The following is an 18,219-nucleotide window of genomic DNA, read 5'->3' as shown; positions in this document are numbered from 1 at the left end:
GCTAGTCAGGCTTATAGGGCGATAGCTCCCGGGGTCCATTGTGGCTCCACCTTTGTGGAGTGGAATAACCATTGCTGTGCGCCACTCTGTGGGCACATAGCCTGTGGAGAGGCTGAGTTTGAACAGTGTGTTTAGGTGAGGGGTTAGTTTATAAAATAATTTATAAATTAAATAATTGAACCATCAAATGGCCAGCCAATCATAGAGAGTGTAAAGGTATGAAATGGTTTTAGAATGGTTATGAGATGATTCTGATGAAGTCTCCGTGGAGAGATGAAAGCGCTTAATCTGTGCTCAAGTTTATTGTTTTTACTTTAATTAAAGTGTCCATTTACAAATTCTGGATTTATTTTTTGGAATATCAGTGTCACAGACTCAGCAGTATGATATACTTGTGGAAGACAGCCTTTATTGTTCTGGAATTGCACCCTGTGTATTTCTGGTGGTGAACTTTCTTCTTTTTTTGGTTAGTGGTTCATTTTTTGGTGCTTGTTCCGATTACGAGGAGTCTCCGATAAAATGAACAACAGTACCCTGTTGAATGAACTTATTAGGGTAATACAGAATCATTCACAGAATGATAATCCACTTCCTGAATCAGGAGCAGAATTGCCATGCGCACAGTGTAGTCCAAGGGTAACGGTTGAGGCCGAGATGACATCAGACGCCAGAAATGAATCTAATCGTGTTACGAGGAGAGGAGAGCAGGTTCAGGATAATGTGATGACGAGAGAGAATGGGGTTAATGGTTGGCAGAACAGGAGAACTGAGAGCGAACAACATGAGGCACATAGGAATAATTACTATGAGAATTTGCATTTCAAATCATGGTTGGACAGTTCGTTCAGTAAAGCTGATAAACAAGAAGGGAGAGACCAGCTTGAGAACACGACATATGAGGACAAATGTAAGACATTCAAAAGACTTTTGACTAGGTATAAAACCCTAGCAGTTGATAATTGGTATTTTAATAAATGTTTAAATTTCAAAATTGTACCTAAGGGACTTAGGATCAACAAGTTCCCAAACAATATTGATGTTGATACGGATTTTTTTTAAATAATTAGTGATATCTTAAATGAATGTGGACTGGCCATTTTGAAAGCGATGATAAAAAACAATGAAAATGTAATGGAACAATGTAAAAATGAGATAGAAAGGTTAAACAGAGATATTAATGCTGACTTGCTTTTTACTGTTGTAGAATATAAGAATGTTTATTTTAGAACCTTGCAAGATGTAGATAATATTACTGTTAAAAGTTATAATAGGAAAACCGTGAAGTTGGAAAGAGACTTAAATGAATATCGATGGGGAATAGTCTATTACTGTGATAATAGGAATAGGAAGGGAAATGGATGTCTGGGGAAAGTAATAACAGCAATGAAGCTGGGGAAAATGGTGGATACAGGAAACAAAATGACTATAACCACCACAAATACCATAAAATGGGCATAAACAAAATTATGAGGTGGTTGAGGAGAATCAAGATGGGGAGAACCCTTTAGGGGGAGAAGGACCGAGAGGATCCGAGAGTATCCGGAACCGCACCCAACAACCATCCTATGCACAAGTGATGGCCAATTACAGCACTTACCAACATGGGAGGAATGGTTACAGATGACAGACACAGGGACAAACTGTGAGAAGATAGTGGATGTTGATTCCAATGAACATGGTGTCAATTTAGAAAAGAATAAAGTTATACTTTATTCATTTATTAATTTTAATATTTTTAATTATACAGAAACAAGAGTCAATGAAAATTATTTTAAATTATTTACAAAAGGGTTTACTTTTGTTCCAGTAAGAAAACCAAGTATTGAGAGTATTATACTTGATGTTAAGATTTTTACTAGAAAATGAAACCTGGCACATATATTTAAAGATGAGCCAATTAATAGACGGGGGATATGTTAAAAAAGAGGACTACCTACAACCCTCCCCTACATCAAGATATACAAAATTTTGAAAGTTGTGTTGTTAGTATGCTAAGAAAAGAATACAAAAAAGAAAAGAAATTACAGGCGAATTTGACAATAATAATAATAATAATAATCATCTTTCGACTTTTCCTGTTAGGGGTCGCCACAGCAGATCATCTCTTTCCATTTCTTCCTATCCTCTGCATCTTGCTCTGTCACACCAACTGCCTGCATGTCCTCTCTCACCATGTCCATAAACCTTATCTTAGGCCTTCCTCTTTTCCTCTTACCTGGCAGCTCCATCCTTAGGATCTTTTCCCAATATACCCATCATCCCTCCTCAGCACATGTCCAAAGCAACACAATCTCGTCTCTCTTGCTTTGTCTCCAAACTGTCCAACATGAGCTGACCCTCTAATATACTGATTACTAATCCTATCCATCCTAGTCACACCGAGTGCAAATCTTAACATCTTTAACTCTGCCACATCCAGCTCTGACTCCTGCCTTTTTGTCAATGCCACTGTCTCCAACCCATATAACATAGCTGGTCTCACTACCCTCTTGTAGACCTTCACTTTCACTCTTACTGGTATCCGTCTGTCACAAATCACTCCTGACACTCTTCTCCACCCATTCCACCCTGCCTGTACTCTCTTCTTCACCTCTCTTCCACATCCACCATTACTCTGAACTGTTGATCCCAAGTACTTAAACTTGTCCACCTTTACCAACTCTACTCCCTGCATCCTCACCATTCCTCTACCTTCCCTCTCATTTACACACATATATTCTGTCTTAGCCCTGCTGACCTTCATTCCTCTGCTCTCTAGATCATATCTCCACCTCTCCAGAGTCTCCTCAACCTGATTCCTACTCTCACTACAGATCACAATGTCATCTGCAAACATCATAGTCCACAGGGACTCCTGTCTGATCTCATCAGTCAACCTGTCCATCACCACTGCAAATAAGAAAGGACTCAGAGCTGATCCTTGATGTAATCCCACCTCCACCTTAAACGGATCTGTCACTCCCACTGCAGTCCTCACTGCTGTCACACTACCCTCGTACATATCCTGTACCACTCTTACATACTTCTCTGCCATTTCTGACTTCCTCATACAATACCACAACTCCTCTCTAGGCACCCTGTCATATGCTTTCTCTAAGTCCACAAAGACACAATGCAACTCCTTCTGACCTTCTCTGTATTTCTCCAATAACACTCTCAGAGCAAACATTGCATCTGTAGTGCTCTTGCCTGGCATGAAACCATACTGCTGATCACCAATCATCACCCCCATTCTTAACCTAGCTTCTAATACTCTTTCCCATAACTTCATGCTGTGACTGATCAGTTTAATCCCTCTGTAGTTACTGCTGCTCTGCACATCACCCTTATTCTTAAAGATAGGTACCAAAACACTTTTTCTCCACTCCTCAGGCATCCTCTGACTTTTCAAAATTTCATTAAACAATCTAGTTAAAAACTCCACTGCCATTTCACCTAAACACCTCCATGCTTCCACAGGCATGTCATCTGGACCAACAGCCTTTTCATTCTTCATCCTCTTCATAGCTATCCTTACCTCCTCCTTAATAATCCATTGTACTTCACAATTCACTATCCCCACATCATCCAACCTTCTCTCTCTCTCATTCTCTTCATTCATCAGCCTCTCAAAGTACTCTTTCCATCTACTCAACACAAAGGTAAATTACTTAAAGAACTGAGTGAAAATGAAAAAAATTAATGTAATGAAACCAGACAAAGGGGGAGGAGTTGTACTTTTGGATCAATGGGACTATACCAATAGAATGATGGAAATATTATGCAAAGATAATTGTTATTCTTTGGTTTCAAGGAATGAGGTTAATATTTCATATAAGAAAATAGATTTTATTTTAGAGGACAACTTATTACAAGGACTGATAGATGTTAGTTTATATAATTTTTTAAAAGTTTCTAAACCAGTTATACCAGACATTTTTGGCATTCCCAAGATACATAAAGCACTTGATAACCCACCCATGAGACCTATTGTTTCTTCACAAGGATCAAAAAAGCAACCGCTTGCTATATATGTGGATACAAAATTAAAGAAGTTTCATGTTAATTATCAACACATAATAGTGGATTCTTGGGACGTTTTGAACAAAATTGGAAAGAGCCCGTATATAGATAAAATTAGTTTTATTACTATAGATGTCAATGACTTATTTTCTGTTATACCTCATACTGAAGGGTTACTATGGTTTGAAAAAATGTTAATTGAAATGGGGTTTCTAACAGCAGATGAGTTTAAACTGGTTTTGGAAAGCATGGGATTGGTGTTGAAATACAATTATATCTTTTTTCAGGGCGACCTATACCGCTAAAAGGATGGGATGGTTATGGGGTCAGCTTGTGCTCCAGTTTATGCTAACATTATTATGTTGTATTGGGAACAACAGTATATATTTAAGTCCTTATACTACCAATACATAAAAAGTTATTATCGTTTTTTGGATGACATTTTCATCCTTTGGGATGGTCCAGATGAAATGATTAGTGAATTTATGTATTTCATTAACCACAGTACCAGGTTTTTACAATTTACATATGAGATTGGTAAAGAAGAAACACATTACTTAGATGTTAGATTGCGGAGAGACCAAAGTCCAGTATATATAGAACTGTGGTGGTGGTGCTGCGGTAGCATTGTCGCCTCACAGTAAGAAGTTGTCCTGTTCGATTCTCAGCTAAAGTGTCTTCTGTGTGGAGACATGCGTGAATGGGCATACCTTCGTTGAGGGTTATGTGTCAGAGCTGGCAACTCGGTACGTAAAAATCTACTGCCAATCATTAGCGGACCGGAGTTCCGCTGTGGCGACCCCTAAACGGGAAAAGCCGAAAGATACAACAAGTCCAGTATATATAGAAAGGAATGTCATTCAAATTCATACTTCCACTATGAGAGTTATCACCCTTACCATTTCAAAATGAACATAGTGAAGGGTCAGATGATAAGAACAGCTAGGATGACATCTGACTGAAAAGAGTTTGTAGAAGAAATAGGAAATGTGCAAAGGATGTTTAAAGAAAGAGGATACCCAGACGAGTTAATACACCCCATCAAATAATTTGTTATACAGAGATGGGGAACTGTATATGTACCACTATTAACCAGTAATGAAACAATGGGGCGGGGGTGTCAACAATGAGAACAGTATGGTACGGCTACCATACTTAGCAGTTACTTATTATAATGGAATAGGATGGTTAAAGTAGTGCATAAACGAAATCTGGGGGATGTGTAGCAGGATACCAACAAGAGTGAATGTTTTCCACAATACTTTGACATACAGTTTCAGAAGAAATAAAAATTTGAAAAATATTTTAGAGATGAAAAAGAAAATATGTGTAGGTAGAACATGTTTGAAATATGGCACATTCAAGTGTGGGAGATGTACACAATGCCCCTTTATAGCAGGGTTAAAAGAAGTAAGGATTCCAAGTTTGGACATGACTTTAAGTGCAAAAAGATATAATAGCTGCTACTCTAAGGGTGTTGTTTATTTGGCATATTGTAAAGCCTGCCGGGGGTATTATGTAGGTAAAACTGAACGTCATCTAAGAGTACGAATATATGAGCATTTAAGAGATATAAATAAGAACAAGGAAAATAATGCTTTGTACAGACACACATTGACATGTAAGGAAGCTGATTTCAAGTTTTGGGTACTTGAGGAGGTTGAATATTTTAAAAGAGGGGGTGACTGGGAAACTAGGTTAGAATTTAGAGAAATTATATCGCAACTCAGGTTGGATGCATGTAGTGGGAAAGGCCTGAATGACCATATTTCTATTACCCCAGCCTTGAAACTGCTTTCAGAAGATCCTAAAAGGCATAATATAAAAAGCAAATAAGATATATTAATACAATAATAAAAGTTTCAGGGCTTTACTAAGAGTATTTGGTCCTATAGGTATATTTTTTGATATAGTTCTTTATATAAAAACATACTTCATAAATTTACGTTTATAATGCTCTTTTGATGGAATATAAAATGTTTTTTTTAATGTTTTTCATTAATTGTGTAGATGTTGATTAAAACATTTTGTAATGTCTATGTATATTCTTGAAATATATAAATGTATGGAATTTTTTATAACAAAGTAATTAAAAGGTTAGAACGCTTGATGTGAAACATCAAAAGTTTTTTTTTTAAAAATTATAAATTAAATAACTGAAGCATCAAATGGCCAGCCAATCATAGAGAGTGTAAAGGTATAAAATGGTTTTAGAATGGTTATGAGATGATTCTGATGAAGTCTCCATGGAGAGATGAAAGCGCTTAATCTGTGCTCAAGTTTATTGTTTTTACTTTAATTAAAGTGTCCATTTACAAATTCTGGATTTATTTTTTGGAATATCAGTGTCACGGACTCAACAGTATGATATACTTGAAGACAGCCTTTATTGTTCTGAAATTGTGCCCTGTGTATTTCTAGGGGTTAGTTTATCTTTGAGCTCGTGTAGGACGCAGTCTGGGACACCGTCCGGTCCCATTGATGCTGTGTTTTTGGCTTTGGAGAGGGCTGTTTTAACCTGAGGGTCTGTGATTTCAAGGGCACTACATTCTTCTGGTATAGTTATGGGCCCTTTTGGGGGTGAGGGGGGGTGAAGTTTGCACTGAACCTGTCTGCCAGGATGTTGGTTATATTGGTCGGTTCAGTGTATTTTGTGCCATTCTGCACTAACTCCGAGCAGATCTGAGAATTGCCACTTAGATTCTTGACATAGCTAAAGAATGCCTTGTGGTTATCTTTGGAGTCCATGGCAATTTTTCTTTCGAAGCTAGCCTTGGATGATTTTATGAGGGAACGTAGTTTCTTGCTGATACTGATCAGGGATGCCTTTCCTTCTTCGGATTTTACTCTTTTCTGTATTAGTTTCCTCCTTCTATTGTATAGCTTGTTTATGGCAGGGGTCCACCAGACTGGTTTCCTTTACTTGGAGGAGTGAGTCTTGGTTTTGTTTGGGATAGCACAATCCATGCATTCGTGTAGGTGCCCGTAGAATGCATTAGTAAAGGATTTTGTAGCTTGGACAGCGTTATCCTTTAGCATGGGGACTTTAAAACTTCCCACCTTGGTCTTAAGTAATGTGAAGTTTGCTTTTGAAAAGTTTTTCATGGTGGTTTCTTTGACCGGGATGGTGGCAGAATGTGGATATCCAGAGTGATTAGTTTATGGTCAGATCTAACCAGTGAGGCGTTGACCTCTGGTGTGGAACACCGGTCGCCCATGTTGGTGATGACCAGGTCAAATATGTTGTCACTTCTGGTGGGGGTGTTGACCAGTTGATCCAGGGCATTTGAGTTTATAAATTCTAGGAAATGTTGGGCAAGGGAGTTTGTACTTGAGTAGTTCTCCCAGTTAATGTTTGCATAATTTAAATCACCCAATATCAGGGTGTTTGGTAGGACCATTATGTTTCCCAGTGTTTCCAGGAATGCAGAGTGGGGGTCCTGGGACATGGTGGGTGATCTGTAGCAAGCTATAATTTGAATAGCAGTTTAGCCCATTGTTAGTTGCACGTGGATGATCTCTGAAGCATTGTGCTGTGCCAGTAACCTGAAGGTGTGGGTATCCTTGATGAATATAGACACTCGTCCACCTTTTGTATTTCGGTCCGGGTTTTGTGGCCAAAATGCATGGTATGAGTTGTAGCCTGGTAGTGCTGGGGTGCTCTCTGGAGCCTTAAACCATGTTTCTGTTACTGTACATATATCGATTTTCTCCATACTGAGGAGTGCCTCGAGTGCATGCATTTTGAGGTTTAGACTTCTGGCATTGAGTAGCATTACCCTCAGTTTTTTGTTACTTGTGCTATTTATGGTGGTGGGTTTGTCTTTTGAGCTTTGCCTAAAAAAAGGCACTATGGGGGTGGCAAGAGCCTTGGCCAGTATTCGAAAGCCTAAGGGTGACAGGTGCAAGCCATCTATAGCGAAGCAGCGTGGCTTTTCGAGAATGTCATCCCAGGCTGACAGACACTGGATCCCCTTTGAATGACACCAGAAGCTTAGCCAATTGTTGAAACTGATAATTTCTTCTCTATACCATGGTATCATTCTTGGTGAGGGCAGGATGCTACTCAGGGTCAGGGTCATACTGGCCTGGGCTATGTGATCAGAGAGCTCCTCCATGTCTCTTTTCATGTAGTCTAGGGAGGTACGGCTCAGGTCACTCACACCAACATGGACAATGACAGAGTCATATTTGTACTTGTTCTGGAGTGACCTGAGTGCTTGTGTTATGTGGTGTATCCTGGCACCCGACAGGCAGCTAACAGTAACCTTCTCCTTGTTCAGCCTAGTGAGTGGGACGTCAGTGTGCCTGACTATAGAGTCACCTATTACTAGTGTGTTGGGTATGTTATTTTGCCTTAAGGGCTGTGATTGTGTGGCACACTGGTTTTGTGAACTATGTGTTTCATGGTTTGTGTTGAGGGGTGGAGGTTGCTTGGATGTCTGCTTTGGAGGTCTCTGTTGTTTTTGTAGATTTTTATTTAGAGCCTCTGAGTATGTTTTCATGTATTTATGTGTATTTTTTGCCGGTGCTGGTTTCATAGGTCTATGTGAGACTGGTGGTGTGATGCAAGTAATACCCTTCTCCTCTTGACTGCCTGATCCAGTCTTGGGTTGAGAGAGCTTAGTCTCCAGTTTGGCTGTATAATTGCATTTCTCACATGTATTAGTGTTTGGCGGAAGGAGGAGAGGGTTGTCTGTGTACAAGGCAATTGTAACATTGCCTCAAAATGCCCAGATTCACCAGTTGGACCAGAGAGTACACCTAAAACTGCCCTTTGGACATGCCTGGATAGGTACAGTAAACTGTTTTACTGAATGGCTGGTAAGGTCGAATAGAGAGCCTGGTCCTTCTCTACAAGTATAGGGGGTTCTAGTGCTAAGGTTTATTAGCGCTTGCTATGAGTTTTGAGCAAGTGCTGGGATGAGAAGTGAATGGTTTGAGTGCTTAAGTTGAAAGTTTGTCTAGTTCCAAGGGAAAAATTGAAGAGTAGACTTTGTGGAGCTGGGAATAATTATACCCTAGCTAACCGGCGCTGCCCGGCATGCAAAACCGCGCAAATGCGGGTTTTATAGCAGGAAATGGGAGATAGAAATTAGCCCAAAATGGCCAATAAACTACTAATTTCTGGGCTGAAACCACTCCTCCAGGGACAGATAGGCTTCTCAAAGCTCCCTCTCTCACAGTGAACAGAGAAACTTCCTTCTATCCAAGTTAAGGTATGGGCAAACACAGAAACTTGGAACACAGCCCTGAATTCAGCACTAACCTAAAAACTGGACTATATTAGCTTAGAAAGGTGGGAAAACAAGTATATTTTTTTTTTTTTTCAGAAAATAAAGCAGATACAATCAAAAAAAACACTTTAAATGCACAGAAATGGCTATCACACTTGAGTGTGTAGCCTACAACAGTTAAACAGGTAATTTAAACACAAAAACAACTTTGTTAAAGTGCAGGCAGTAAAATAAGTACAATATATATCTGAAACAAGCTTTTTAAATCACAGAAACTCTAGAAAATCGGCGTTTTAGGCGGAATTAGATAAAGGCAGCAAGAAAATGCAGAAAAATGATACTTAATCACTCCAAAGTCTCTCTTTTGTCTCTCTGCTGCTGTAGAACTCTGCAGGGCACCAGGAAGGAGCTTGCTGAACTGTATACTATATATATAAATATATATATATATATATATATATATATATATATATATATATATATATATATATATAATGCCTTCCACATGTTTAGGCCAGCAACTTCACAGGCAGGGACTAAAGGTGGAGGTGTCTCTATTTACATCAAACAGGACAATGCACTTGAGCTGATCCATGTTCAAATCACCATAGGAAAAATCCAGTAGGTTCATAGGTTGGTACTAGGCTATCAGCTCTAGGGCCTATACAAGCCTAGCCATAACAATTCCCTGGCTATTTCTTCCCACAATATTTATTTCCCTTCCAATACCACTTCCTTGCAAGCTATAGGCCCCCCTCTATGACCCAGGAAACCCTTACCATGTATTTAAACTTATTAGAAACACTAACCATCCAACCCAATACCATATTCATGGGTGACTTTAATTACCACACTATTAACTGGGAATCCTGTATGACACCAAATGTATATGCACAGAGATTCCTGGATTTTGTAAACACAAACTCCCTGGACCAGATAGTCAATACACCAACCAGGGGTGCAACCATACAGGATCTGGTCCTCACTAATATGGGAGAATGCTGCACACCCCTTACTGTAATGCCTTTCCTGGAAAGGTCAGACCACAAAATGGTCTCCTTTGAAGTAAAAATAAGACCTGGGCCCACAGCTAAACCAGGAATATTCAGGAACTATTCTAAGGCTAACCTCCTGCTATTGTGAGAACCTGGCAAAATTTCAAGCCCCCATAAACCCTGACAACACTTTTGCCTATGCAGAACTGTTAACAGAAACCCTGTACACGCATGTTAGTAGCTGCATAGAGGCAGCTGTACCCTCCAGGAAGAAGTACAGAAATTACTCAAAAAACAAGCCACCCTGGTGGAATCACAAATTCACTTGGTTGTATAACAGGAGGAAGGAAATCTTGGCAAAAATTAGGAGATACTGCACCCAGCAGGATAAAAACACTCTCATAAAACTAAACAAACAACTTAGAGGACAAATAAAGTCTACCAAAGCCAAATTTGAGGTAAGTTTAGCCTCCTAGGCCAAGGATAACCACAATGCATTATTTAGCTATGTCCCCAACCTCAAAGGCAGTACACAATTGTGTGCAGAGCTCATTGTAAATGGAGCCACCTATACTGAGCCAGAAGATATAGCAAACCTCCTGGCTGATAAATTCAACCCCAACTTTACCCCTCACTGCCCCTCAACCTTCCCTCAGGTAATATCATCAAATATAACTCCCCCTACTATCACTAGGGAACAGGTCCTTAATGATCTCTCTCAGACAACTCCTTTTTGGCATTTACTTTTCTAAATTAAAAGGCAAAATGTCAAGGGCTTCTGGATAGTCATAGAATCCCCCACCAACATTAATGTTCTTCAGAAAGGGCTGACACAGACAAATAACTTGTGTCAGAGACGTGGACTAAAACTAAATGCCTGGAAATGCATAACAGTATCCTTCAGGAAGTCATCTATCCCTGATAATTAACATATTGAAAATGCACCCCTAAGAGTCAACCCAGTTGCCAGGGACTTGGGGGCACCCACAGACAGTTATCTAGCCTTTCATCATCATGTGTCTACAGTAGTGAGGGAATCCTTCAATGCTGTGCAACTTATAAACAAAGGTATGGCATATAGGTCCAAGGAAGTCATTGTTCCACTGTATTCAACATTCATCAGACCTATCATTGAGTAAAATGCTCCCTTTGGTTTGCACCTAACCAGGCACATCCAACAACTCCACCGATGTTTTTTACTAAAAGAATACAGGGCATAAGTAACATGCCCTGTGCAGATCGTCTGAAAGCCCTATCCTATATACTGCTTCCTGTAGGTGTTTATGGGGATATCTATGCCTGGCATATAAAACAATGTTGGAACCCACCCTGATGGACCTCCTGCATATCCTCAAAACTAACGGCACCAGAATTACCCATTCTAAAGACTTAAATTTCACCTGTGACATAAATAGGAGCTGCTGGAGAGACAGGTATGTATCCCAAAGATTACCTTATCTCTGGAACAGGCTCCCCATTCATGTGAAGCAGAGATCCTCCCTAACCCAATTTAAATGCAACTTGGATAAATAGGACAGAAACTGGAAATTTACCCTGGCTTGTCACTCATGTTTGTAATGGACACAGGCAGCCAGTAAATGTGTCATCTTCCAACCCCCTGCTTACACATACCAAGGGTACGAGAACATGTCAGAGATTTGGAATGCACGGCCAGGCTTAAAAGGCCCTCGTCTTTGTTATCCTAGTACACACCCATGAACCTGTGGGCTTGAGCTTCAGTAGTATTTCTGTCATATGGCTTGTTTATCTTCAGATCATGAAGTAAATATCACGCAAGTTGTCCTTCTCCTTTTTTGAAGCTACTATTTCCCCTTATGTGTACTCCTTTCACATTTCAGTTTATCATGCACCTGCTCTGCATTTAAGCTACCAGGTTTTAGACCATCCCCCAGACAAGCTCCTTCCATTCTTTTTATGATTATAATTTCATATGCATCCAATCATTTGCATATGTTTTGTGCTTAGCAAAAAAAAAATTGCTTTTCCATCTAGACTGATTTATTTAATTTTAGTTACTTGCTAACTGGGTAAAAACACCTACTAGGCACACATGCCTCCTTTCATGGGTAACTCAGAAAGAATGACTAAATAACTCACTAAAAGTCACATGCTAAACAAATGGAGACTGATGCAATCAGACTCAGGGCTACAGTATGCAGGTCATTTATAACTCATAAACTTAATTCTTAGTACTAAATTGTCTGATTTGCAGCAATGCCACTTAAATGAACCCTGAAAAAGACTGTACCCTATATTCACTCCAGTATTACCCTGACTGGCAATCATCTGTGAGAACCCCTGTTTTTTCTGTTCAATGTATAATAGTGGGCAGAATTTAGCTCTAGTCCCAGGTGAGCATTTTAAAAACTTTTATTATCTTGTGGTTCTTGTTTCTTGGATAAGATCTAAGTTTAGTCTTGAACATCAATGTTTTCATCAAACAGTTCAAATAAAGATTTTTATTTCATTCATACCTGCTCTATCCCATTATCTTATTTAGGGTCATAGTGTGGCCAGACTACACCCTAGGAATTATCTTGTATAAGACAGAAAACTAATTTCAGACTGGACTGCAGTCCTTTGCAGACAATTCTTATGTTACATAACACAAATCACCCACACATTCAAAGAATTAGATGACAAGTACCAGTATAACTCAGTCATAGTCCAAGTGGGTGTAAATGACCTGAGATATACATCCCTGGACTATATGACGAGAGATATTATGGAGCTCTCTGACCATGTGCTCTGGGTTGGTAAATGACAGGCACTGAGCAACATTCTACCTTCACCAGGGATGATGCCACAATATGAACAAAATATGATTGACTTAAATAACTGGCTTAGTTTCTGGTGTCATTCCAAGGGGGTACAATATTTGTCAGCATAGGAGAATATTGTTAGCACCACGTTGCTTTGCCAAGGATGGTCTGTACCTGTTCTCTCTAGGCTTTCAAATATTGGCTCAGACATTGGCCTCCTCCAACATGCATTTTTAGGCAATGCCAAACTAACAAACCTTCTAACATAGAAAAACAAGCTGAAGGGGAGCTAAATGTGTTACTGTACAATGCCAAGAGCCCAAACAAGGAACTCCACTCCCTTCAGGCTCCCCTCACCCTAGAGAATGTGGACACCTGTGCAGTTACTGACACATGGTTTAAAACTGTGGAGAGCACCCTGGCAGTGCAGGGTTAAAATGCCTTCCACACATTCAGGCCAGTGACTACATGGGCACCGACCAAAAGTGAAGGTGTTCCAATCTTTGGCAGCAACAAACTCACCTCAAGACTAGTCAAACAGGATGACATGCTTGTATATCTCCATGTCCAGATTTCCATAGCAAGCTTCCTACTATTAACTGATAAACTGTAAAAATTTCAAGCTCCCCCAAACCCTGGCAACACAGCTGCCTATGCAGAATTGTTCACAGAAACCCAGTACAATCATGTCAATAAATGCATAGGCAGTTGTGCCTTCCAGAAATAATCCCAAAACTAACTCAAAAACAAACCACCCTGGTGGAATCCAAACATAAATAGGTTGTACAACAAAAGACAAAAACTTATAGCTAAGATTAGGAATTGCTATGCCCAGCATGATAAAATGTTCTCATCAAGCTAAACAAACAACTAAGAGGGCAAATTAAGTCTACTAAAGCTAAATTTGTGCTAAAGATACCCCCCAGGCAAAGGACAACCATATGGCTTTGTTTATCTAAGTCAGAAACATCCATGACAGCACACAGAAGTGTGCAGAACTGATTGTAAATGGAGCCACCTACATGGAGTTGGAAGATACAGCAAATCCACTGGCCAACATCAGCTCCAATTTTGCCCCTTCTCTCTTCAGTTGCTCTCTAGAGAAATACCATCAAACAAGCTCACTAGGAAGTAGGTCCTTGATACACTCTCTAAGGCTAAAAACTCTGTATCATTGGGCCCAGATAATATCCCAAGATTCCTCTTAAATAGCCTGAATCTTGACCTATCAGAACCATTGGAGTCGCTGTTTAACCATAGCCTCCAGACAGGTTTTGTGCCACGTGAGTGGAGAACTGTGATGGTCATCCCTCTGTACAAAGGGGAGCCACCAATGGACCCTGGAACTGTAAATTCATATGTCTGACTAGTCTCATATGCAAATCCATGGAAAGAATTATCATGGAAATGGTTAATAAGCATATTAAAAAACCTCGTAATGCCTGATCCAACCTAGTTTGGTTTTGTCACCAAGGCAATGGATGAAGGAAAAACAGTGCATAGTGCCTACCTTGACCTGTCTAAGGCATTTTATGCAATACTCCACTTGGACATTGTAAACAAATTCATGGATATAGGAATAAACCCCTATGTTACATGGTGGATAGCCAGCTGGTTCTCAGATAGGACCCAGACAGTTTGGATAGGGGAGCCAACTTCCACAAAGAAGCTTTTCACTGGCTGCGTTCCTCAGGGCTTTGTGTTGGGTCTGCTCCCATTTATCATCTACTTCTCTGAAGTCAAGGCTAGTGCCAAGAACCTCTGGCTGACCAAGTTTGCAGATGACAGCAAGCTAGAAGCAGTCATAGAACCCTCGCCAAGAGAGTAATATCCTACTGGAAGGACGAACACAGAATAATGACTGATGCCAAAGGCACAGTGTAAAACTCAATGCCAAGAAAAGTGCCCTTTGTGAAGTCAGCCGCCATAGGAATTGACATTATCAACAACACACCACCTAACAGTAGAAGGGTTAGTCAGGCATTTGGGTATGTATGCAAATAGTAACCAGGCTTTCTACAAGCATGTGTTGGTAGTAAGGAAATCTTCTTATGTTGCTAGCCTTATAAGCAAAGGTATGGCATTTAAGCCTTCATCAAGCCCATCAATGACTACAATGCCCCCTTCAATATGTACCTGACCGGGCACTTACAACAACTGGAATATCCACAGAGGTCCCTCACAAAATGAATACAGGACACAAACAGCATGTCCTGTGTAGATCACCTCAAAGCCCTATCTCTATACTTTGTTTCCTATAGACTGTTAACAGGCGTTCTATGCCTGGTATACAAGGCATCCTTGGATCCTGCTCTGATGGACCTTTTGCATATCTGTAAAGTGAATAATATTAGAATTACTGAATCTAGAGAATTAAACATTGTTTACAACATAAATAGGACATGTTGGAGGTTCCAGTATGTGTCTCAGAGAATTCCCTTCTCTGAAACAGGCATCCATGTAAAGCAAATGTCTTCCCCTAACCACATTCAACAGAAACCTGGATCACTGGATGGGAAATCAGAAATACACCCCAGATCTAGGACCTATGTCTGTAATGGACAGAGGCAGCCTTTAAATCTTGCCCTAGCATACATATACCCCTTAAAATGACCTCTAAGGCATATAAACATTAGAGATAAAATTGGGATACTTGGCTAGGCTTGTAAAGACCCCAGTGGTCATTAGCCTAGTATGCACCTATGAGTTGATGAATCTATGCTGCAAGGCATCTCCAGATTGCTCTGGGGATGTCTTATTCTACTGTCTTTTTAAAAATAGGTTTCTTTACTTGGTGAACTAGTGGCCCCTTATTCATGACCCTCATATTGGAAGTGGTGAATGCAGGCAAAATGGTTGTGCTGGCTATCATGACTGCATTGAACTTCTGTGATATTAAATGACCTCTTGGCCATGTGACCCTACCTAAATGTCCTAGCCAGTATTGCAGGTGGCTTACTGCCTACAATATTAGGTTCATCATAGAGATGGAGCTGCTATGCTTGAGAACTTCATCCAGTCTTAGTGGCTCTACCTAGTCTTTGTACAGCTTTGGCATTATGCTCATACTAGGTAATATGGCTCATTAACATAGAATGCTAAGAATCACATTATTTTATCTAGGAATAGTGGGCTCCCATTCAACTCAATTCAATTCAATTCAATTCCATACCTCAACATTGCAAGATAAATTAACTGGGTAGATCCTGGTCCCAAGGATGTTGTCATCCAGGGGTGTGGATTGGCTCTTCCTATTTGGAGTACTAAGGGGGGAATAGAGGAAGGAGTGTGCCCTCACTACTCCAATAAGCCCACAGGAGGACTTCCTCCTAATGAAATACCATGTTAGAGAGGTCCTTTCTAAAAGATAGGTGCATGTATATATACACATATACAATACAAAACAACATCCCCATGTGTAAAAGTAATTTCCTAAACAATGTTTTTCTAAGTGTTCCCTAACACATTATTCCAAATATGCACATATGTTCATGGATTTAGTTAACTATATACATGTACATATTGGGATATATTAATCTAGGCTGCCGTGCCAAGGGAGTGTAAGTTAATTTTCTGCTGATCACGCTCTGCTCTTCAAGTGACCACACACTACCGAAAGACTCCAGTCACCAAGTGCCACACACGCAGATGTAAACAATAAAATAAAGATACCAACCAAGAAAAGGTAACTAAAAAACACCAAATTAAGTTGCCTGCACCACTGATGTGTGAGACTGCACCCACCACACCTCACAATGTTCCTGCTTCCTAACTCTGAGGTAACAGTAATTAAAAAAACACCAGATTAAGTGGCCTGTGCCACTGATGTGTGAGCCTGCACCCACCACACCTCTCCATGCTCCTACATTCTAACTCTGAGATAAAGGTAATTAAAAAGGTAATTAAAACAACACCAAATTAAGTGCCCTGCACCACTGATATGTTATGCTGCACACACTGCACCTCTCGATACTCCTGCATCCTTACTCTGAGATCACACAAACTTGGAGAAAAGAAAACAGTTGGTATTATGTTTCACCGACTCTCCCTTTTATGATGTCTCTGTACAATCTCTGCCACTGAAATTGAACTCCACTGCTCCCTACTGCAGTTATGTTCATAGGTTATTACTAGGCTAACTGCCCTTGTGGGCCATTTTAAACATAGGCAGGTTTCCCCCATGTGAGAATCAAACTCTGCACCTTGCATTTGTAAGGTAAATACCTTAACCATTATGCTAACCTCCCACCATCAAGTCTTGAACCCAGGACCCTGCACACCATAACCAAAGTGACTTACCACTAAGCCATGTCAGATGCTAATATAACTCTTTCTGGTACTTTTCCGTTATACCCCTACCAGTCTGCGGTGCTGTCCATGGTGCTGTAATTTTCTTGTGTTTCCTCACACAAGCAAGGAGTTATATATTTGTCTGTTTTGACGTTATTTCATTACATGTTAACGTATTAAAAGAAAACATGACATAACGAACAAATGCTAACTTCTTTCTTTTTGTGAGGAAATACCGGCAAAACAGACATATATACAACTCCTTGTTTGCGTGAGGAAACACCGGCAAATTACAGCACCGCGGACTGGTAGTTGTATAAGGGAGAAATTGTGGATGTGTGTCATGTTTTGTTTAACTACATTAAACCCCTGCCATGTGTTTGCTTTGCTGACTGTGTAAATCATGAGGAGTGACAGTGTGTGTAGTGCAGGGAAGTAGACAAAGAAGAGAACGCTACATTATCGTGCATGAAAACAGGTTTAATTATGTTGAAAACAAAACAGCAGTTTATACACTTTTAGTACATGTAGTGGAAAAAACAGGGATCATTAACATAAAAAAACTGGAATACTGAAAATATTTACAACAGTTGTAACACTAAAAACAACGGATTAAGGCACATAAAGTACTTTATTCAGCAGGCATGAAACTCCCAATGTCATTTAGGATGCTACTGAAGAAATGTCTCTTGTCATGTATGTGGCGCCACCTAAATTCAATCAGATAGGATTGTAGATGTTGTTGGGCAGTCCCTTGTTGGCGTTTGTTCTGCCACTTGGCAGTATCCCATAGATGCTCCACTTTCTGGGTATGGTAGCCAGTGTCAGGATCTACAAAGTTATAGGAATGATTGACAGTCAGATGTCAGTATCCTGCCAATTCCAATTCTTCTGACTGATATCCCCTCCAGC

General features: G+C 40.0%; 1 protein-coding gene across 1 annotated transcript in view; it reads left to right on the top strand.

Annotated features, from left to right (window-relative positions):
• The first annotated feature begins 519 nt into the window (after positions 1-519).
• LOC122795022 (taste receptor type 1 member 1-like) overlaps positions 520-18,219 on the top strand; it is a 185,339-nt gene continuing 167,639 nt past the window's right edge. Inside the window, exon 1 of the mRNA XM_044063604.1 lies at positions 520-935. Within this exon, the coding sequence (XP_043919539.1) occupies positions 520-935 (416 nt within the window). The remainder of the gene's footprint in view (positions 936-18,219) is intronic.

Source organism: Protopterus annectens, chromosome 2.part1 (genome assembly GCF_019279795.1).
Source record: "Protopterus annectens isolate FY-2018-M chromosome 2.part1, PAN1.0, whole genome shotgun sequence".
Classification (NCBI taxonomy): Eukaryota; Metazoa; Chordata; order Ceratodontiformes; family Protopteridae; genus Protopterus; species Protopterus annectens.
The sequence above is the reverse complement of the archived record's forward strand: the minus strand, read 5'-3'. Positions and strand labels throughout refer to the sequence as shown.